We start from the raw sequence: 23,119 nt of genomic DNA on the forward strand, positions 1-23,119 counted from the left end.
TTTATTTAAAGAAAAGAAATCTTTTGTATAATATTACAGACCAATAGTACTTTACGAAAAAATGAAAGAAAAAATTATAATTGGATCTATCTGGTCATCAGACGTAAAAAGGGGTATTTTTGGGCAGTTTTTGGGCCGTACCTAAAAACCAAAAAGGATTAGATAATCATTTTTAAGGGGGATGCCTGAAGGGTCTAATTACGAAGAGAATGTTTTTTTTCTTTTAAATCGAATGAATAGAACCTGAGTAATGCTGTCCGACAGTTTTAAAATCATCGTTTCGAGAAAAACGCATTTAAATATTCAATTCCTAAATGTATTTGACAAAAATGCAACGAAAAAAAAAATCTATTTTTTGGAGGTATAATCTATAATACTACCTTAAATACAATGCAAATGGGAATTAAACAGCACTCTAAATCTGAATTAGTGGAAGTTGGCTAATTCAAATAGTTCGAATTCGACTACTGTGAATTATTCAAAAGTTATCAATTCAAACAATAACAAATGTACAACTGACTAAATTCCATATTATATAAATAATAGAAATGCAATGAAAAAAAGTATTTTTGATTTCAGTCTTTACCCTCGCCTTTAACCTTAAGAACTGCGTCCGGACGCGCTCGACCAAGGAAAGCTATTAATAAATAATGTTAATACTCAGTTTATTAGAAAAGAAAAATTTCGTTAAATCAAAAAACTTTTTAATATAGTTAGGTTTGCTTACTTTAACAGTAATTAAACAATTAAACATTCATTACTTCATTTAGTAAGTAAATATGACTATTTTTTATTATTAGTAGATATTGAGTAATTGATAGTAGTTTTTGACTAATTAAACTGTAACAAATGTATAGATGGCTATATTATATATTATATACAAAAAATAAAACAAATACAATTATTTTTTTAATAGAAAAATTTCTCTAGAACAAATACGATTTCTATATGGTTAAATTTGCTTATTCAAGCAGTAATTAAATAATTAAACATTTTCTAATTCATTTAGTAAATAAATATGATTATTTTTTAGCAAAAATAAGGCACTTATTTAATAACCAAATTTTATCCAATTTAAATTGAGAGACTAAAAATTTTATGGATAGGTTAACATTAAAAAAATATATTTTTAGTCACCTATATTAAACCAAAATATAATTGAAACACATTTAAATTTAACTGAAATAGTTCAAAGCTCTCTAAACTTGAATTTGTTGATATTGAGTGTAGTTTCTGACTAATTCAATCTGTTACGAATGTACAGATGACTAAATTATATATTATATACACATTATATATTATATTCACAAAATAAATAAAATTAAATTATTTTTTATTCGAATTTTTTACCTTTGCCTTCAACCTTGAGAACTGCGCCTAGACGCGCTCGACCAAGGGAAGTTATTATAGTTTGTAACAAATTATTTTTTTTAATAGAAAAATTTCATTAAAACAAAAACCATTTCTGTATAATTAATATGCTTATTCTATCAATAACTAAACAATTAAATGTTTTCTAATTTACTAAGTAAATAAATATCACAAAGAGTGATACTAATTTAAATAACAATATTTTAACTAATTCAGATTTAGAGACATAGTTCCCATCATGAAAATAACATTGAAAAACAAATAAAAAAACCTGTACTTTTATCCAAGAATTCGTCAGATATGGCAAATCTATTAGAGAGCTTCATCCTCAGAAAAATCCTCTCTTTCATCTAAATTTATTATTTCAGAATTTTCGAGTTCTTCAATTCGCCTCAATAATTCCTCATCATCTGGATTTTCTTCTTCCATGTTAATTGGAATATTTTCTGCGATATTAGAATTTACTTTTTTTAAATTATTTCTATATCGCTGCTTAGTTACGAAAGATTTACAATTTTTCGATGATTCTGAAAAGAATAATAAATTATATGATATTAATTGATGAGTTTTTGTGGAAATTTTTTTTCCATACTCGATAAAATTATCGTTTATATAAAAAATAGTTATTAAATATACATAATTCATTAAAATATAGTACAGTTTATTTTCACATTAAATATTGTTTTAAAATTAATTTATTTTTAATATTCTTTCGTTACTAACAATAATTTGATTAAAATTTAATTTTTTTAGTTGACATTTATTTGACAAGAATATTTAATTAACTTAGTTTATGATAATCAGTAGTTGTAAGAAGTGCAATTGTTTAAGCTATTTTAGACTCGATTTTTACTTTGGCACTTTGATTACTCAAAATGTCCTTATTTCTAAGATTAATTATGACTTTATTTTATTCCAGATGTTTTATAATTTTTCTCTGTCTTTTATTTACAAAATAAAATTCCCTGTATTTTTTAGGTCTAAATAAAGCGTAGTAATCCTAATTAAATTTTTTTTATAAGAGAATTTTGATTAATTCAAATTCTAATAACTGGAAATTCTGTTGAATGAAAATTCAATTTAAAATAAAGCCACCTTTATGAAATTATTTTTAATAGCAATTTGATAATTTATAATTCCATATTACAAATATTCATGGGGCAAAATTCGGCAAGTGTTCCCACCCCAAAAAATAATATTTCAGGATTGAGTTGATGATTGGCTAAAGTATAGTCCTATTGGACCTACATTCAACCACCAGACTATCTGACCCAATAGCAAAAATTAAATTTATAAATTAAGATTTGTATTTAAAGTTTTAAAAATTTTAATTTGAAGTCTCAGGCGATTTCTTTAAGATTCATCTTAACATAACTTTTATAAAACTTTTTCATTTACACTTTTATTATAGGCAGTGATGCCAGGCTGCACACCAATTCCACTCCCACCATGCCGCCCGTGCGCCTCCCTCCATACGGCCACACACACAAGTATAAACCGTGCGCTTACTTTTGTAGGTGTGCCTATTTTTCGTTTTCCTCATATTCGCCCGCTTCAGCTGAGCGATTATGCCTGTTTTTACCGACAGCCGGTTAATTTCACGCGCGAAATTTTGAATTCTTTATATTATAAATATACTTTTATTAATGTTTTTATAGATATTTATTAACAAAAAATTAATAAATATACTATATATACACTATATTATAAATATAATATATTACATATACATAATGTAATATATAAATAGTACTGAAAAATAAAATTAATGGTGATAATAATTAATATTAAATTAATTATACCTAGTTATAATCACTATAAGTAAAAAAAGATATTTTTTAAAATCATAAGATTATAATAATGTAGTAAATAGACGATTATTACTATTATTAGTAACTGAAAAATTTTTAACTTTTTTTATAAAAGTAATAATAAAAATTTATTTTTTAATATTTAAACATATATTTAAATTACACTAAAAAAACAAATTTATTGTTTCAAATAATTGATTACTTGTTTATTATAATGAAAGTGTTTATTTGTATTGAATAATCAATATTATTTTAGCGAATTAAATTGTATTTCTTTCGACAATTAGTCGGAATGACTAGGGCAGCTTATCAGAATAACCAGGTATTAAAAATTATTTATAAAAACATTAATAAAAGTATATTTATATTATAAAGAATTCAAAAGTTCGCGCGTGAAATTAACCGGCTGTCGGTAAAAACAGGCATAATCGTTCAGCTGAAGCGGGCGAATATGAGGAAAACGAAAAATAGGCACACCTACAAGAGTAAGCGCACGGTTGATACTTGTGAGTGTGGCCGTATGGAGGGAGGCGCACGGGCGGCATGGTGGGAGTGGAATTGGTGTGCAGCCTGGCATCACTGATTATAGGGTATTTGAAAGGATTTTCTCTACTTTATCAATATGAAATCTAAATTATTTAATTTTTTTAAAAGTATTTTTAAAAATTAATTTTCTCTGCTTAAGGTCATTTTTAAATTTTTTGTTTTGGTCTTCTAAATAGTAATTTTGTATTCTTTAAAATCACACTTTGACGGAAATAGGATCTGCTTATTTTCAAGGTCAAATTTGACAAATTGTAGTTTTTTTATTGTTTCAATGTTTTTATGATTTATTTCATTTAAAATTAAAAAATTCGTGAAACATTTTTAATTTATATAAAATTTGGAGATCAGTGTCCTATATAATTTAAAATTTTTTGGTCCACCCTAACATGTATAAAAAATCAATTTTTATGAATAGTAGGAAGAAAACCGAAGTTTTTATCAGTTATAAAAATAACTTTTTTTGTAATGTAAAAAAATTTAAATGAATAAAAAAATATGAATGATATTACAATTTGAAAACAAACTTACCATATAAAAGATTGGAAATCTTTGTGTCTCCAAATTTTTCACTATTGGAGCTGCCAGGCCATGAGAATTGTGAAACTAATTCATCCTTTGTAAGTTGTTTTAATGAATAGTTTAAAAATTCTCTGAGTTTTGTTTCACCAATTTGAACCAAATGATTATGCTAAAATAATGAGTATTTTATTTATACACCTTTATTGAAGAAATTTTACACAAACTATTAATTAAAATTGAAAAATATTATTGATAATAATTAACTTGGATAAAAATTCTAGTTAATTGTAAAAATAATTGAATTTTGGATAATTAACAGTTAATATTTTTAAAATAAATAAATTTCAAGTGATTTTAAATTGAAATTTTTTTGTAAAAATGAATTGATTGATTGTTTTTACAAACTACAGATGAGATCTCAGTGTCAAAAATGTTTTAATAAAAAAAGTTTGTATTTAGTTTTAGAAGTAATTCATTAAATTTATTATTAATAATTAAAACTTGACGAAAAGCTATAAATAGATATTTAAAAATTAATTTAATTTTAGGAGACATACAATCAAAATTTTCAAAATTAAATAAAATTCAAGAAATATATAATTGAAAAGTTTGCAAATTTGAATTGCTGATGTCATTTTTAAAAGAATTTTAGTCAATAATTAAACAAAAAAATTAAAATGTTTTAAATATCGTAAAAGAAGTCAATAAAAGTTATATTTTAAAGAAAGTCGGAAATAATCTTATAGTCTAAGGGCTACATGTTAATTTATTCGCGGATTGATTAGGATAAGTTTTTTAGCAAACAAAATAAAATTTACAGTGAAACAAATTTTCAAATTTTGAAAAAATTGTAAAAAAATGTTGTAAATATATTAGGAAATCCTTGTGTCAGATTTTAGATATTAATGACTGTATTAAGCATACAAAATTTCAGGACAATCCGTTAAAACGTTTTTGAGATAATTTGTACACAATATTTTGTGACACACACACCTAGATAAGGACATTTGCTCAGAACTTCAAATATATTAATTCTAAATGAGAATGAGTCCATATAACTTTCTTTTTAAAAATTAAAAATCTTCACGAATTCAAACCTTCCTCATTAGGAAGCAACATTTATAAGATTGAGATAATAAAACGTTGAAGAAACAAAAAACTTACCACACTTTCAAGTCTATCATTATTCTCTTCAGAAATAAATTTGTGATAATCTTCCAAATTACTCAAAGGTAATCCTTGAAGTAGCTGGAATAATGTAGTTTGCAATTGGGTATTCGTAGAAACACCTTTTTGCAAAAGCTCAAGAATTTGAGCATTTTGATTCATTATTCTTTCATTTTGAGCTAAAATTTGGTCCTGCTTTTCATGAAGCAGCTTGCATTCGTTTTCAAGAAATCTGAAATTATATGGATATATCAAAAATATTATTTTCTTCTCGTTCGTTTTGTATAAGAAAGTTTTTATATTATTATGTCTATAACGTTTTAAAATCTGAATGAAAGAAATTTTTCTCTGTTTCGATATTTTAACAAAAATTATTGTATTTGAATGAGAAGTATGAAGTGAATTTATTTAATTCCTCTTTTATTTCCCAAAACTTGAAATTATTTTCTTCAATTAATTTTTTATTATGAACATTCAAATGTAGGCATATATATATTTTTTTGCTTCTCTTTGATCCCCCGTTCTGTATAAGTTGCTATTGGACCGTAAGGTCCCTTTTACCGCGTCAGTACACATACTTTGTTTTAAAATACAAACTTGAATTTGAACGTGGAAAACTTTAGGGCTATAAATTTTTACAATATTTTTTTAAGTAAACAAGAACTTACCCTAAACGTTCTTCAATAGTTTCGAGATTTGCTTTACTTTTCTTCTCTATTATTGAAGCAATTTCATTTGCCAGATCTTTGGCTACTAAAATAGGTTCCTCTGTTATAGTAGAGAATGGATCAGTGATTATAAAATCATCCAATTGACTACTGGAACTCGCATGTGAACTATATGAACAAAAAATAAATATAATTCTAATAAATTAAATTTGATAAATATTTAATTTTTACAAATTACTGTTATTAGACATTCAATAAATTTAATAATTTATTAAATTTTAATTTTTAGAATATTTAAAAATCAAACTGACACAAGAGTACGATTATGCAAATTTTTGAAATTTTGAAATTTATCACATTTTTAAATTAAAATGATTCAACAAAAATTATGTTGTAGATAAAAAATATTTTTTATCAATCACCTTTGCTTTGCAGAACTAGTTCCGAATTTAGACTGCGATGAATTATTTTTATTACTTGCACTAGTTTTTTCTATTGCATTTGGTTCACAGTTTGTGGCCATTGAAATTTGATCATAAGTAAGTTCCTGGTGTATTCTACACAAACAGAAAATAATTATAATTAAAGCCACAATGTTCTTATACGGAGAAAAGAGAAACATTGGACTAACACCGTTTTCCGATTTACTCTTGAGAAGAGAGCATTCAACATGAAAAATCTGTTGAATTAATGCCGAAATCGTGACAGAGCCCAGTAAAATAAAATCAATCAATCAATAAAATGGTGTTAGTTCAATGTTTCTCTTTTCCCCGTGTATGTTTCTAATAACAATTTAAAAATTTTTTTAAAAGAAATTCATGAAATAATTTTATTTCGGTAAAGCTGTAGCCCTGATTTTTAAAAGTAATTAAAATTGAGGAGATTTTGAATTTAAAGATTTATAAATTTGAATTGCTGAAACCGTTTTTAATATATTAATGATTGAATTAATGTATTCAACGAAATGAATTGGAATTCGGCAATTTTGAAAACATGCAGTAAGTGGAAAATTATATAACGACATAAAAGCAATGTAAAATTATCCGATATAAGAATATGTTGTAAAAGTTTAGAAATTCAAAATAATACAATATTATAATGGGTTTTACTCGACTTTAAAAAAATTTATGCAATTATGTGATCGGAAAAATTACCTTCTCTTGTACATTTACTTACTGCACATGTGTAGTTTTTGTCGCTTTTTTTGACTGCGTGGAATTCTGTGCACTTGACAGCCCTCGTTTGGCTGCAAGGTCACGCAACTTTTGTAATTAAAAACCCCATTTGTACAGAAGGTTTCTTTCTCAGAGGCTCGTCTTCCTCTGACGTTAAAATTTTTAAAGGGGTTTTTATGCTCCTTCCACTGTTGGTCGTTCTTATTTTTCTTTTAGCTTCTGACCGATCCTTGCCTTCTAACTGGACGAGATGAGCCATTCTAAAATGAATATAACAAATTATATCCTCAAGAAACAGGGACTGAATAAATTAAATGTTTTCTGAAAAAAACATTTAGTTTATATAAAAGCAAGAAACTTGTGGCTAATTTAATCAAATAGATACTACAAAGCGTCATGATGCATGCATACAAAAGATATTTTTATTAATTTGAAGTATGTAGGTAATTAAGATGAAAAAAAATAAATTAAAAAAAATACTGTCATAAAAAAAATTAAATTTTATTTACAGCATTTCATAAAAAGAAAAAACACAAATAGTACAACATTCTCATATATGATATTATGAAATGTACACTGTAAAAAAGGAGTTGAATTTCCACTCCTCAAGGGATGCTATAAAAGTCCCACCTATTGTGGAGTTAAAGCAAAGGGAGTTCAGATTAAAAAGTTCAACTTTAACTCCTTACACGAGTTGGAGAATATGATCCTCCATTTTAAAATAACTCAAAAGGGAGTTGATACTGATCTCTTTGTTAACTCCTTTTTCGAGTTGATGTTTAACTTGAAAAATCGAAATCCCAACTCCTATTGCCGTTAACTCCCTAAATTTTTTACAGTGTAAAAACCTATAAAAAACAAAAGCAAACCTCAATACGTGAAACTTCTGAAGTGAACAGAAAAAAATAGGAAGATTAAATGAATGAAAGAATACCATGATTGTTTAATAGATAATGCGTATCAACTAAAGTATAAAGAAAAACAACATCCAAAAACCACATCCAAAAAGAAATTATAATTAATAATTTTTTTGTTAAGCAAGGAGTTTTAAGATAAATTTGTGTATTTACTTACAGTCCCAACAGTAATTTAATTTTGTGGAAAAATTATTTTGGTGATTAAATTGACACAAATCCAATGATTTTCTACTATGTGTTCTTCTTCTCCTTCTTTTCCCCTCCATTGGGGCATCTTATAAACTTTGCTTTTTATTTGTCTTAAATTTACTGTATCCAGATTTTCTGATAGATCCGTGCAATGGTATCCTTCCATGATATCAGATGTTAATCCTACGTCGTATGCTGCTTCAATCCTTTGATATGCTCGAACAAGAAGAACAAATTCATCTTCAATTTTTAGAATATTTTCTATAAGACAAATTCTCGAATCTGTTAAAGCGCAACAGCAATCACGTAAAGCCACAGCTAAAGTAATTTCACCTATTTTTAATATTTTGAACTGTCAAAGTACTTGTCGAGCTGGCAAGTTTTCTGGTAAAGGTCCGTCTCTATGACCTAATGAAGGATGAATAAGAATGTTGTTGTCAATAGGTAAAGAAGAACAATCGTTTAATTCAGACAACCGCTTATGAACTTGTTGGAGAGTCAAGTGTGGTTTTCTAACTAATTTTCGAAGTGTTGGCATATTATTCTCGTAACAAAATGCACTGTAACTTTCTGATGGACCTAATATTTCGACATCATCTACAACGTGTGACAAACCGTGTACATTGTAGGACGAAAACTTTTGACCATAAAGTTGTTGACATAATGTCAAGAAACTTCGTATAGATTCTCGACAAAATGCATACATTTAATTTGGTGTTTCTTCAGAAGTAAGAAGCCGCATAGATGACTGGAGCATTATGAAATGTAAATACGCTTCTTCATTGAAAACATTTCTTAGAACGGCTGGCGCAGTGTAAAGCAACACTTGCCTGAATTCAGTAGCTTTGTAATGTTTGTACAAACTTATTTTTCTTGGCCTGCGGTTAAATTCGGATGGGCAATAAACTGAGAGTTGTTCTATTCTCAAATCAAGTATATTTGTTTGTCTACCGGATAACTTTTGGTTTCCAAATTTGCCATCTACTTTTACGGATAATATTTTTTTACAAACACCTAAATATACCAAATGCATAGTTTCGAATGGAACACATGTTACTAATCCCAAAACTTTAGATAAAGGACTTCTACCTTTATGATGGTTTTCGTCATTAGCATTCTGATATTCCTGATCTGTTCTTTCGATGTTATCTAAATTTGTGAAAACCATAGTTCCACTAGAATTATCACCTTCTACATTACACTTTGAACAAGGATTTGTAGATACGTGTCCAAAATGGTTCAAAGCAAACGCTCTTGCAGGTGCATCTGCTATAAAACATCCAACATTCACTGGAATTATTTGTTCTCTTACTCGAATGCCACCTTCTTCTCGAATTTCACGAATCTCTGTTACAAACTTTTTATAAAAGTCGAATGGGTTTAATGGTTTGTTTATTCCTTTATATATGCCTGCGATGATAGGTCTCTTGTCTCCGATGTTTAATATCCGATACTGATGTGGCCAAAATTGATGTAATCCTTTGTCTACTTTTGCACCATCAGTGGAGAAGTCTATCTCAATTGTTGTTGGCAATTTATCAGCAGGCAGATTTTCCAATTTTTTAGTCATAGTTGACTTTAGGCCAATATGCAGATATTCACCACCAGCAATTGGTTCTATACGTCTACTGGCAACGTCTGTAGAAGTTTTCAGTAAAGTCCTTGTATCTTTCGGTAAATAAATTAAATTAAATGGAAACTCTCTCAAAGTACGTAATATTATATTGCCTTGAGTATGTTTTAACCCTGCGGCAAGAAATGCATTTCTTAAAAACCTTCTTTTTAAAGCTACAGGATCTTCAGGGTCTTCATGTTCTGCAGCATCTTCAGGATCATCAGGATCTTCAGAATCTTCAGGACATTCAGAATCTCCAGGATCTTCAGGTTCTTCGAAATCTTCAAAATTTTCGGATTGAACATCTTCAGAATCATAAATGCTTCTAACGTCTTCATTTTCCTCATTCGCAGACTATATTTCATTTTCCATGTTTACATTAACATTCCCGGCGTTAGAAATTACTTCATCAGCACTGCTTTCTGATTCAGAATAATCATTTCTAGCAACTCTTCCACGAAACCCAGATAATCTTCTTCTTTTTTGCCTTGAACGTACCAGGTTTTTGACATGGTTTTACTCCGAATCTTATAAGGGAATATGTTGTCTTACAATTCTAATATACCCGTTTTATACCTGGATAATAAAATATTTTTATATTGGTTTAAACTGGTTTTATACAGAACGTACAATATTTTACCCGGCTTTCAAATAGAATCTTTATAAATATTTCATTATGGTTCCTACCTGGTTCTTTGAAAAAATTAATCAGGTTTTTACTCGGCTTCTACATACATCTTACATGGTAATATAAAAAAGTAAAAAGAAATTACATTATAATCATATTATTTTAATTTCTGATTATTATTTTAATCTCAACTTCTATATAGTTTAAATATGCATACGAACCTACGATCTACGCACTTATAGCCTAACGCTTTATACCCTTCAGCAAACAGCGCACATGAAGAGTAAAAATACCCAAGTAACAAGTTGCAATAATAATAAAATATTTTTTATTATCAAAATGTTAAAAATTAAGCTTTTGATAATTTTTCAAAAATTTTGGTCGACATTTTGGATCCGACATTTTGAATTTTCAAAATATGACTTTAGATTTGAATTCAACGATCCCAAAAATTGATTTTGAAATAGAATTACGTTTAGTTTTTTTTAAATGGCATTTTTGTCATGACACACACAGTGCCAACTGTGGTGGCCTAACTGTTAAGAGCTTAAGGAATAGAAACGACATTAACCTTGTTAGCTGTCTATTTTCCCATTAACCAGTATAAAAACCATTGAAAATTATGTATCACTTTAGCAATATATAAAAATGCGATAAACGTTTTATTTTAACTTGACTTCTTATAAGAACCACATTGAAACCCAATTAATGGCCTGCTTAAGAACTGAAATAAGTTTTTACCCCTTATAAAACCAAGTTCACACCGTGTTGAATATATAATTAATAATCATAGTACAAACTGTTAAAACATTTAGCCACCAAAAATCCATTTTTAACTTTCTTTAAACCAAGACGAATCCGTGGATGTGTCAAAGATTTCATTTTATTTCTTCAGGTGGGGACAAAGTAGAACCATTATAAAAATTATTTTTACTTTGTAACGAACCTAATTGAAACTATGATGAATGAGATTCATTCCGCAGTCATCATGTAAAAATCAATTAAAACCAGTTAAAAACTCATACGGAATTAATGGGATTCTTATCAGATTTACTCCTCGGATCTATCTGAATTTTCTGATAATAAATTAAATTTAAGGAGGTTATAGGGATTGACTGAACCCCCACAAGAACCTAATGACACTTTTTTAAACAGATATTTAATCATTATTGTGTACGTTCGCATGAAAAGGGACCACTTTAGTTTCCTTTATAAGGACGATATTTGTGTTAATGTTCACGCAAAAATAATCCTTATTGTAATCGACAAAGTGGTCTCTTTTCATGCGGACGTACCCATATATCTGTTTTGTATTAAGAAAAGTTTCATCAATTTTCAAATGTTAATTACTTTGTGGTGAGTAAATATGTATGAGAAAGTACTCAATTCCCATAAGACATAGAAAATTTTGACCTTCTGAATAAAAATTTAATGGAAAAATTGAAAACAATGTACAGATTTTTTGTTAATTAAGTTTTAAGTTTAAAAAAACATTTTTAAAAGCAAAAAAACTATGTTTTAAACTTAAATCTTACCAAAAAATCAGTCCTTTTTTTTAATGTTGACCTTAACATTTCTTGTTTAGGAGGTCGACAGGTACAAAATTACGAAGTTTAAGGAAATTTCACCTGACCCAAATTTCTCATGCAAGCGCTGCGGGGTTCTTTCAATTTTTTCAAAAAGCGAATTTTAATTGCACATTTTTAAAGACAAGAAATTGTCTTGTTACATTTTCTAATTTCCATAAGATTTAAAAACTTACACAATACTATAAATTTCAAAAATATACAAAAAGAATATCACAATTTAATTACAAATTAAATTTTGTTGAATAAAATGGTTTTAATATTTTAAAATCAGTATTTCGTGGTAACCCTGTTATATTTCCAGGTTTAACAAAAATATTGGTCTAATGGTCCTGCACATTAAGATTTTTTTCACGTATTGTTAAAAAATTAAATATTATTAATGTTTATTTTATTTCAAACCAAATACTTTTAATTTATGTATAAAGTAAGGAAGAAACAAATGGACAGCCAAATAAGAAGGTAGCTCAATTCCATCATTTTTGTTCTTTAAATTAGTAATTGTCATTAAAATATGTTTTAATAAAAATGTAAACAACTTTTTTTTTGAAAATTTTAACAAATAAAACATGTCATTGAATAAATATTACATATTTCTAAAATTTATAAACGATTTAAAATTTAAATTTTAACGTTTTTAATTTTTATTCAATGTCAATTTTGAAAGGTCCACAGTCATAAAAATAAATTTTATTCACACTTTCAATAAAATGATTTCAGTGTAAAAATTTTTAACAGGGTTGCCACGAAATACTGATTTTAAAATTGCATGACTTTTCCAAGTTTTCCAGACCAAGATTAAAAAAATTCCAAACCCAAATATAAATCTATTTTGATGAATTTTTATTTTATTTATTATTTTTTATATTACAATAAAACATTCTGTAAATTAATTTTTTGCAAGAAACCGCAAAATTAAATCATTCAAATTAAAAATAATGATTTTTTTCCGGGTTTCAATGTCAACAAGATCGAATTTCTATTAAACTAGATTTTGAAAAGTGAAATTTATAATGATTGGAATTTTCATACTGAAAAATTTATGTTTAATTAATTTTTCATTTAATGAAATTTCTATTTCTCTGTTTTTTATACAAGAGGATTTTTTATTAACAGAATTGTTATAAACCGCTGCCCAGTTGAAGTATTAACTTGCTGTGTTCATTTTATGAAAACTTTGCTTCCTCATCGAGATTTTTTGTGATCAATTTATGGTAACTTATTTTGTATTAGAATAATTTTTAAAAAGTGTTATATTGTATTTTTAGGTATCAATTTTTTCGTTTTGAAATTTTCTCCAAGTTGTGCATAATAATTTTAAAGCTATATAAAGTTTTTTAATAAATAATGCAAAAAAGACAGGTTTTTCAAAAAATTTTAATTTCAAAATTCCCTGAAAATTTGAGAGATTACAGTGAAGAACAAGGAGAACGATTCCATCAAGATCTGAAAGATTTTGAGCGTCGTTATCAAGGAAGATGGGATGTAAATATGATGGCCAACTACTGTTGGATGCTGAAAAGGGATATTGTACCTGGAGGCACCAATTTGAAAAGAAAACCATTACACAGATCCTTTGAGGACAAAATAGTGCGCTACCATAAAAAGACGTAAATACCTTACTTATGTATATAAGAATTTCCATTTCTAGTTTTGAAAATCTAACTTCAGATTCGTAATCAGTGACCCAAAAAACCCCTAGATACCAAGTTTGAAGTAAATCCATCAATTTTTACAAAACTCGTCCGCCATATTGGAGCCGCCATTTTAAATTTTGAAAATCTAACTTTAGATTCGTAATCAGCGACCCAAAAAACCCCTAGATACCAAGTTTGAAGTAAATCCATCAATTTTTACAAAATTCGTCCGCCATATTGGAGCCGCCATTTTGAATTTTGAAAATCTAACTTCAAATTCTTCATCAGCGACCCAAAAAACCCCTAGATACCAATTTTGAAGTAAATCCATCAATTTTTTAAAAAAATAGCCTACCTCTCAAAATCCGACAGGTTTTTGGAGGTTAGAAAAAAATCCTGACGTGATGGAGCAAAACGGACTTCGGATTCGTGTTCAGCGCGTCAAAATACATGGGAAATGACTAGTCTGGTCTGCCGCGCACGACACTTTTTTTTTTTGTGGGGCTGTGTAATGAAATTACTGAAATAATAAACTAATGAACCGTATTATGTAAGACAACTTTTTTGATCTATAGAGACTAAGATTTAAAAACCTCAAATATAGAAAATTAAATAAATAAAAATTATTTTATAATATTTTTATAATATTATAAATTTCATAATTATAATTAAATTACAAATAATTCCTTATTGTATTAAATTTTTTCACAATAAAATTAATTGTGTCTTGAACAGCAATTTGGATTTATGTATGGTTGGAATTGGTTATGATTGTGTGAGCATGGTGGAGGTTGATAGTGTGAGCATGGTGGAGGTTGATAGTGTGTGCATGGTGGAGGTTGATTGTGTGTGCAAGGTGGTGGTTGATTGTGTGTGCATGGTTGTAGATGATTGTATGTGTGTGTTTGTGGCTGATTGTTTGTGCGCAGTTGAAGATAATCTGAATGCTGGTGAGAGTATGATTGCGAATGATGGTGATTGAACGGTTGTGAGTGATACGTGTTTAGATAAGGGTTTCTGTGTTGAGTGTATGTTTGTGTGCGATACTGTTCCCATTGAAAATTTTTTTAAATTTTATTCCGGAACCTTTGCTGCTCTCTGAAAAAAAATGAAAATGTAAAATTATTATTGATTTTAAAAAAAAAACATTGCATAAATTAGGTCAAATTATAAAAAACAAAAAGAATCAAAATACAATCCTTAGAATTAAAAAAAACATCATCAAAATGTACATGCACTCATAATACAAAATGAAAAAGAAATAATGTGACAAAAGTAACGAAGTAATATGTATATTAATATCAGGGATCACAGTACCTTTTTTCCTTAAAATAGGTAAAACGGTTAATTACATTACGAGAATAGATGAGAAAAAAATTGCAGTACGTTATCGGTTATGAAATAAATAAGTACAATAATTATATAGAATTTTTTTTTTAAAATTAAAGTATTAAACGTTAAAAATTTGAATTCATATAATTTTCAAACAATTGAAATTAATAAAAAAATTAGAAATTTTGTAATTTGAAATTATATAAAAAATATAAAAAAAATTTAAATGAATAAATTTTTTGAAAATAAAAAAATTTAAAAAAGGGTAAAATAGATAACATATTATCAAAGTAGATAAAGTAGGTAGTTGATTCTATGAAAAAGGCAAATCAAAGGGTGCACGATTTTAGACGGTATTTTGGTTAAAAAACGAAATTAATGACAATAAAAATCTGCCAGAAATACGATAAGATTTAACAATTTTCAATGGAAACACTAATAACAATTTCAAAAAAAGGTCAAATAACTGAATTATTTAATGAAAAGTAACGTTAAAAGTCCCCTTCGTAACAATAGATTTTATTCAATAATTCAGTTATTTGACCTTTTTTGAATTTTTCATTAGTGATCCGATTGAAAATTTTAAATCTTAACGTATGGCTAACAGAATTTTTAATAATTTCAATCAAATTTATTATTTCTGAACAAATGTCCTTTTGACTGTCCTTTTTGAGAGAATCACCCAGGTGACAAAATATAAAATTAGTGAACGAAAGAGAAAAATTGATAATCTGTGATCCCAGTAATGTAATAAAAATAACAATTTAAATTTTAAATAAAATCAATTCTTAACTATAAAAAGTTTTATATTTTTGAAATTTAAAAAGCTAATTTTTTTCCTTTAAAAATAATTATGATTCAAACGAAAGCAAATAGCAAAACTTTAAAATAATCAAAAAAAATTTTCTGTTATGTACCTTCTATTTGGTCTTCTTTTTATATCAATTTTATATTTTTCTATTTCATTTTCCTTTCTTTTTTCTTGATCTTTCTTTTTCTTTTCTTCCATCTCTTTCTCTTCTTCTATCTTTTTCTTTTTTAAAAACTTAAAAATAAATCATTTTTCTAAAACTAAATTATTTAGAAAAATTCACGCAAAATTAACATTATAATCCTAACTATTACATGCTTGTTAATAAATAAAAGCAATATATTTACCCATTGTTTATTTGTTTATGGAGACCACGAAATTCAAAGTTGAACCACTTCACTTTAATAACTGTAAAAAAAATTTTATAACTGATTCTGATTGTTAAAATGTTGTAAAAATTTTATTTACTTTCACTATTATAATTGCCGCGCAAAAATTCAAAGTTGAAGTTATGATCATATGGAGTTATAGTCAGAATCAGCTAACATATAAACTTAAAAAAATGGACAAAAAAATTTCTTTATTAAAATGTTTAAAAATATGGTGATACATGTGGGTTTTATTTCTGTTTGCCCAACTCTGAATTTTCAAAAACAGTTTCCCAATTCTTGTTTACATTTCCGTATCAAGTTAAAGTTTTATATATAAAGTTTTCATTTAAACAAGTGCGAGTATAAATTACAATTCACAAAATTATTGGATTATTAAACAATAAATCTATAACTCAAATAAAGTTATATATTTTTATTGAATAATTTATTGTATGTAAATTTATGATATGACACGCCAAAAACAAAAAGAGATATTTTGCAGTAACTTTTTACGGTTAGCTATGAAATAATAAGAAAAAAATCATATGAATTTTTTTCTTACACAGTAACAATCTGGCAACAATTCCTGATTTCAAAAAGATTGTATTCATTAAATATTTTATATATTAGACATTTTTTAAAAGACAAATTTGATAAAATTACTTTTCTGCTGCGGAAGGGTCGGGATGCTGGCTATTAAATATTAATAAAAAAATCAGTTGAAATTTATTTTTTCACAGTAACATCCAAGATACAATTTTTGATGAATTTATGAAAATCACGTTTCTGCTATTGTCGGGTGGACATGTTAACTTTAAAAATATTTTTAAAAAATAATTAAATTTTTTTTTACACACGTGTTTTAAAGCACAAAAAAAACAAATTTTTCCAATTATTATCAGACATATTATATCATCACAAGGAACAAAAATCTTTATTATTTCAAAAAAAATTGAAATTAATTTTTTTTCTCAAAATGTTATTCAGTTTTATAAACCAAAACAGTCGTAATTGAAAAAAATATTTTGATTCTAATTTGAAAAAGATTCGGTTTTTGAAAAATTCAAAATTCCGAGCAAAAAATTAAGAAACCATTTTTAAAACATCTAAAATTAAAATTTTCAAAAAAACACCAAAAAACATTTTTAAATATAAGAAGTTAAAATTTTCAAGTAACAAATATTGTGCTGAATTGTACCTTTCTTCTTCTCTTTTGTGCAAAAATCTATTTTCTGGAAATTTCAAAATTCCGAGCAAAAACATTTAAATCATTTTTAAAACGTCTAAAATTAAAAGTTTTGTAAAAAATAAAATATTTAAGTGAAATAAATAAACTAATTGAGGACGTACAAATATTCTCAACATTTAATTTAAAAGAATTCTTACGGCATCAAATCTTAAATTATCAAATTTTTATTTAGTGAAATTACATAAGGCAGATTTTGTAGTATATCGAATTTCAAATTAATTCAATTTCAATTTAACGGAATTTATGACAACAAAAATTCCATAAAGAACCATTTTTTAACAGAATTGTTATTATAGTAAATTTCGATTTATTAAAATATTTACTTAACAAAATTTTCATGTAATAAATCCACAATTACACTGGAGTCTCCCAAGAGAGGACTTCTGAAGAGAGGACTAAGTGGTGACGCGGCGCGGTAAGGAGTGAGGGGGGAAGAGATGGGCGGGATCAGAAAGAGGAACGTGAACTCAGGAGCGTTTGTTTTTAGTGTACCTTTCTCGCGTAGTATTTTACATGACAAAATTTACTTAAAATGAGTGGAAAAAAAAAAAAACGTTTTTAGACGTAGAAAAAAAGTGTGAGATTTTGAAAAAAATAAAAACTGGTGTTGACAGAGAAGTGATTTTTAAAGAATATGATATTGGACGCAATGCTTATTATAACCTGATAAAAAGTGAATCGGAAATAATGAGCAAAGTAAGCAAGCCAGAAAATAAACAAAGAAAAGTTTTTAGGCATTTAAAAAACGAGCTGTTAGATAGTGCTGCAATTGAATGGTTCCAGCAAGTTAGGGATAGAGGGGATCCGGTGTCCGGTCCACTTATTAGGGAAAAAGCCCTGATTTTAAATGGAAAACTGAATGGACCTTCAAATTTTAAAGTAAGTACATATATATTGTTTTAACTATTAAGATACAAGTCAAATTTATCAAATAAAGTGCATTTAGAGTACATAAAACAGTATGTAAATGTAAATATCTTTATAGGTTTCTGTTTTGAGGTTATGTTTTGAAATGTAATATGTATCTAAAGTTGAATTATTTCAAAGCAATTTTTTCATTCTTTTTGCATAAGCAATTATAGTTAAATTTAACTATATTTTGATTATTTTTACATTAAAAAATTTCTTTTTTACGATGTTTAATTTTGTTTAAAATTCAAATTCATTAAAAATTAACTTTCATTAGCAAATTAATGACTCACTTTGGAACTGTAAATTAATTTTTTTTTGCATTTTACTTGACAAATAATGTAGAAAATTTTGAGTTAAAAACTTCTATTTTTTTACAAATAAATGTCATTTTGTATTAAATAATTATTATTTACGTTTATAAGATGAATTTTACTTCAAGGAGGAATGATACACGTTAACATAACCTCAAAACTAAGAAATTGTTTTTTAACAATTTAATGTTTTTTCAACTCAGACAAAAAATTGTGATTTTTGTCTGAGCTGAAAGAAAAAACATTAAAATATTAAAAAACTAATTATTTAAATAAAAATTTTAAGTCAACATCGTTTTCCTGAAAAATGCATAATAAGATCTTGTAAAATTGGTTACAATTAATTTTAATCATAATATTGTTTGCGCTAAATTGTTGAAAAACAAAATTATTTGCTTCAAATTCATTTTTTTATTCAAATAAAAATTATTTGCTTCAAATGAATATTTATTTTAAAATAGTCAAGTAAAATTGATTAATTATTATGTTTGTTATAGGCAAGTATTGGTTGGCTCGCAAAATTTAAGAGTCGTTACAATATTCGATCAGTGGAAATGAAAGGCGAGAAACTTTCAAACGATCAGGAAAGTGCCGACGAATTTTCTATGCTTTTAAAAGACAAAATTGTTTCCGAAAATATTTTAATCGACAATGTGTACAATGCCGACGAATCAGGATTTTATTGGAGGACAATAGTGTCTTGCACTCTTTCGCAAAAAACAGAAAAAGAAGTTTCCGGGCGCAAGGAAAGAAAAGAAAGAGTAACAGTGTTATTTTGTTCAAATGCTCGCGGAAATAACCGAATCCCCTTATTAGTCATTGGAAAATCAAATGTTCCACACTGCTTGCGAAATCTAATACCGAAGGAGAAAAGAAAAGATAGCTTAAAAACTTTGGAAATGCTTGGGGTCACCTATACACATCAAAACAGCGCGTGGATGAACCAGAAGATATTCAAGCTATGGTAATTGAAATTTTCTTAATTTAATATATATTACTTTTTATACTACATGCAATTCACACAATAAAAATTAAATAAATAATAAATAAATAATAAATATATAATAAATAAATAATAAATAAATAATAAATAAATAATAAATAAATAATAAATAAATTGAATAAGTAGATAACAAAAATATCAAACAGTTCTTCCTATTAATTTTTTTAAGTTCGGTTTTTTTTGCTTCTTGGCTAGTAACTACTTTTGAAAAAATAATAAGTTACTAATAATAAATTTATAAATTTATTTAATTTTCTGTACAATTTTCTTTAAACTTTTATGATTTTTCAGGTTCCAGGAAATATTTATTCCAAATGCTTTGAATTTCCAACGTGAAAAAGGAATTGGAGGAAAAATTATTTTAATTCTTGACAATGCACCATCGCATCCACCACTCGAGGAATTAAATGCATTGAACGAAAACGTCGAAGTACTTTATCTGCCTCCCAATGTGACGGCCTTGATCCAACCCATGGATCAAGGACCGATATCACTAGTAAAAAAGTACTATAAAAAGAACTTGCTGAAAAATTTAATATTCGCAGATAAGTTAGAAGGCGCTGATACATTCCTAAAAAATTTAAACTATCATGACTGTTTCCCAATTCTAAATGAAGCATGGAATAGTTTAAAAGAATCGACGTTGCAAATGGTTTGGAAACGTCTTTTAGGTGACTCTTGTCAACCAGTCACTAGTCAACAACCATTAGACAACTCTACACAAAATGTTCATTCAGCAGAGATTGTTGAGGTTGAGGATCTTGCTAATATTGCAATTCCTCAAGAAATTAGTGACAATCTGTCTCGCCTTTGCTCACAACCAAATTTTTTCATAGAAAATTCGGAAGAGGTGTTCCGCAGCTGGTTCGAAACTGAAGACGAAGACTGTGGCTGGGAGCCATTATCAGAATCAGACATCGTCAAATTTATTCAAAACAATCGAGTGGCAGAAGAAGAAGAAATCGAAGAAACAGTCACAGAAGCTGAAAATAGTTCAAATGCATTTCTCGAGAAGGGTGCAATATCACCTTCAGAAGCTTACGATGGCTTACAGATTTTTAAAAGTTATGTTCGTCAACAAGCTACACCCGAAAATTATCATAAAATATTAATATGTTTTGACGAAGTAAAAAAAATAATAGAGAGTCAAAAGTCTTCAAAATTTAATGCCAAGGTTTAAGTTGAATAATTTTTCATAAAAACGTATTATAATTAAACTTCTTTTGTATATATTTTTCTCTGAATTTATGTAAAATATTTATATTTTATAATAAATTTTTCTAAAAACTTGAAATATATTTATTATTTACAAAATTGCAAATTACAGAAATGTAATATTCCAATAAAATTCACAAATATTAACATAATACTTTGTAATTTATTATTAAAAAACAGTGTAAGGAAAAATAAGACAGAAATATATAAAAAAAATTTTGCTAAAGATAAAGAAATTAAATTCGAATTATTTTTCTATCAAAAATTTGCTTATTTTACTGTTCACATTTGACAAAAAATTATAATTTGAAACTAAAAAATCTTCTATTAACTCTAGCTTCTGTCAAAAGGGTTAAATTAAAATTAATTCCTATTAATAAATTTAAAAAATTAGTTTTATACCTGTAATTACAAAATTTGAAAATTGTTCACACAACAATATTTCAATAATAATGAAAAATAAAATATTTTGTAACATAAAATAGGAAAATTAAAAGAGATTAATTAAATAATTAATATTAAATATTATATAAATAAATAATATTAAATAAATAATTAAATAATTATTTATAATTAAAAATTAATTTATTAAATTATAAACAATTAAAAATTTTATAATAACTGTTGAACCCTAAAAAATACTTTTTTGGCTCATTTAATTATTATTTCATTGATATGTGTTAATAAATTTTGTTTACATAAAGAACATTCCGTTTTTAAATGATAATTAATCACGGTGAGCTTCGTTTAGGTTCAACCTAAACTGCATGACCCTTCTCAGGTTTTTTTTTATATCAGTTCGGTGATGCCTCACGATCATTTTAAGACGAAAATTAAAATAATCGTTGGAGGGAAACTCAAATTATATTGATTTTTAAATTTTTTTTCTAGGTTATTGAAGATATTTTCATTAAAATACCGTTTGGTAAAATACTTATTACTTCAAAAGCTACAATTTAACATAAAAATAGATTATATATAATAATTAAACCATTTTGATACATAGAATTAAGAAAATGTTTAAAAATAGTCGAAAAAACTGAAATTTTTCTAATTTTTTAAACTTTACTCCTTTATTTAACGTTATTTCAATAAAGTCATGTAGAAGTGAATTAAAGTACATAAAATTTCCTGTAAATTAAAAAAAACTCTTCTATCTATTACCGTTACAAAAATATGGTCATTTGAATTTTAAATTTAATTGATAAATAGTTAAAATTTAACATTAGGTCTAGATTATTTGGTAAAATTGTTTTCGCAGAACTTCATCTCAATTCCATAATATAATACGTATAAGAAGGTTTAATCTTGAACAGTTTCAAATTGAAAAAACTGATTTATCTCACTTACATCGAAAGTTACATTGGTTTAAAGAATGTCTATTTCTATAAGAGAGATTTGAGTAGTTTTTAAAAATCCGTTTATTTTGAAAAATGCAACATAATCATATTTAAAATATTTACTTTTTTAAAAAGTAAATATTTTCAAAAAAAAAGTAATTTTTCAAAATAAACGAATTTTTAAAAACTACTCAAATCTCTCTTATAGAAATAGACATTCTTTAAACCAATGTAACTTTCGATGTAAGTGAGATAAGTCAGTTTTTTCAATTTGAAACTATTCAAGATTAAACCTTCTTATACGTATTATAATATGGAATTGAGATGAAGTTCTGCGAAAACAATTTTACCAAATAATCTAGACCTAATGTTAAATTTTAACTATTTATCCATTAAATTTAAAATTCAAATGACCATATTTTTGTAACGGTAATAGATAGAAGAGTTTTTTTTTAATTTACAGGAAATTTTATGTACTTTAATTCACTTCTACATGACTTTATTGAAATAACGTTAAATAAAGGAGTAAAGTTTAAAAAATTAGAAAAATTTCAGTTTTTTCGACTATTTTTAAACATTTTCTTAATTCTATGTATCAAAATGGTTTAATTATTATATATAATCTATTTTTATGTTAAATTGTAGCTTTTGAAGCAATAAGTATTTTACCAAACGGTATTTTAATGAAAATATCTTCAATAACCTAGAAAAAAAATTTAAAAATCAATATAATTTGAGTTTCCCTC

The 23,119-nt window shown here is 26.4% G+C and overlaps 2 protein-coding genes across 2 annotated transcripts; one reads left to right on the top strand and one right to left on the bottom strand.

Annotated features, from left to right (window-relative positions):
• Positions 1-1,683: 1,683 nt before the first annotated feature.
• On the bottom strand, positions 1,684-7,427 carry LOC127287545 (uncharacterized). The gene is made up of 6 exons (XM_051314537.1): positions 7,259-7,427; positions 6,505-6,639; positions 6,083-6,250; positions 5,412-5,646; positions 4,257-4,416; positions 1,684-1,898 (listed from the first exon to the last, which is right to left on the bottom strand). The coding sequence occupies exons 2-6, from the start codon at positions 6,603-6,605 to the stop codon at positions 1,684-1,686; spliced, it is 879 nt and encodes a 292-aa protein (XP_051170494.1). The 5' UTR covers positions 6,606-6,639; positions 7,259-7,427.
• A 10,852-nt stretch (positions 7,428-18,279) lies between these two features.
• On the top strand, positions 18,280-21,228 carry LOC127287546 (jerky protein homolog-like). Its single transcript, XM_051314538.1, has 4 exons — positions 18,280-18,471; positions 19,313-19,779; positions 20,110-20,887; positions 21,214-21,228. The coding sequence occupies exons 1-4, from the start codon at positions 18,280-18,282 to the stop codon at positions 21,226-21,228; spliced, it is 1,452 nt and encodes a 483-aa protein (XP_051170495.1).
• Positions 21,229-23,119: the final 1,891 nt, after the last annotated feature.

Source organism: Leptopilina boulardi, unplaced genomic scaffold (assembly GCF_019393585.1).
Source record: "Leptopilina boulardi isolate dan_hultmark-lab unplaced genomic scaffold, ZJU_Lbou_2.1 LbouV2_371, whole genome shotgun sequence".
NCBI lineage: Eukaryota > Metazoa > Arthropoda > Insecta > Hymenoptera > Figitidae > Leptopilina > Leptopilina boulardi.

Bases quoted from the DNA above. Each gene is read 5' to 3' on its own strand.
- LOC127287545 (XM_051314537.1), bottom strand. From the start codon at position 6,605: ATGGCCACAAACTGTGAACCAAATGCAATAGAAAAAACTAGTGCAAGT. The intron at 5,647-6,082 runs GTAAGTTCTTGT...ATATAATTTCAG, and splicing joins ACTATTGAAGAACGTTTAGG to ATTTCTTGAAAACGAATGCA. The intron at 1,899-4,256 runs GTAAGTTTGTTT...TATTCTTTTCAG, and splicing joins GATTTCCAATCTTTTATATG to AATCATCGAAAAATTGTAAA.
- LOC127287546 (XM_051314538.1), top strand. From the start codon at position 18,280: ATGAGCAAAGTAAGCAAGCCAGAAAATAAACAAAGAAAAGTTTTTAGG. The intron at 18,472-19,312 runs GTAAGTACATAT...TGTTTGTTATAG, and splicing joins ATGGACCTTCAAATTTTAAA to GCAAGTATTGGTTGGCTCGC. The intron at 19,780-20,109 runs GTAATTGAAATT...ATGATTTTTCAG, and splicing joins CAGAAGATATTCAAGCTATG to GTTCCAGGAAATATTTATTC.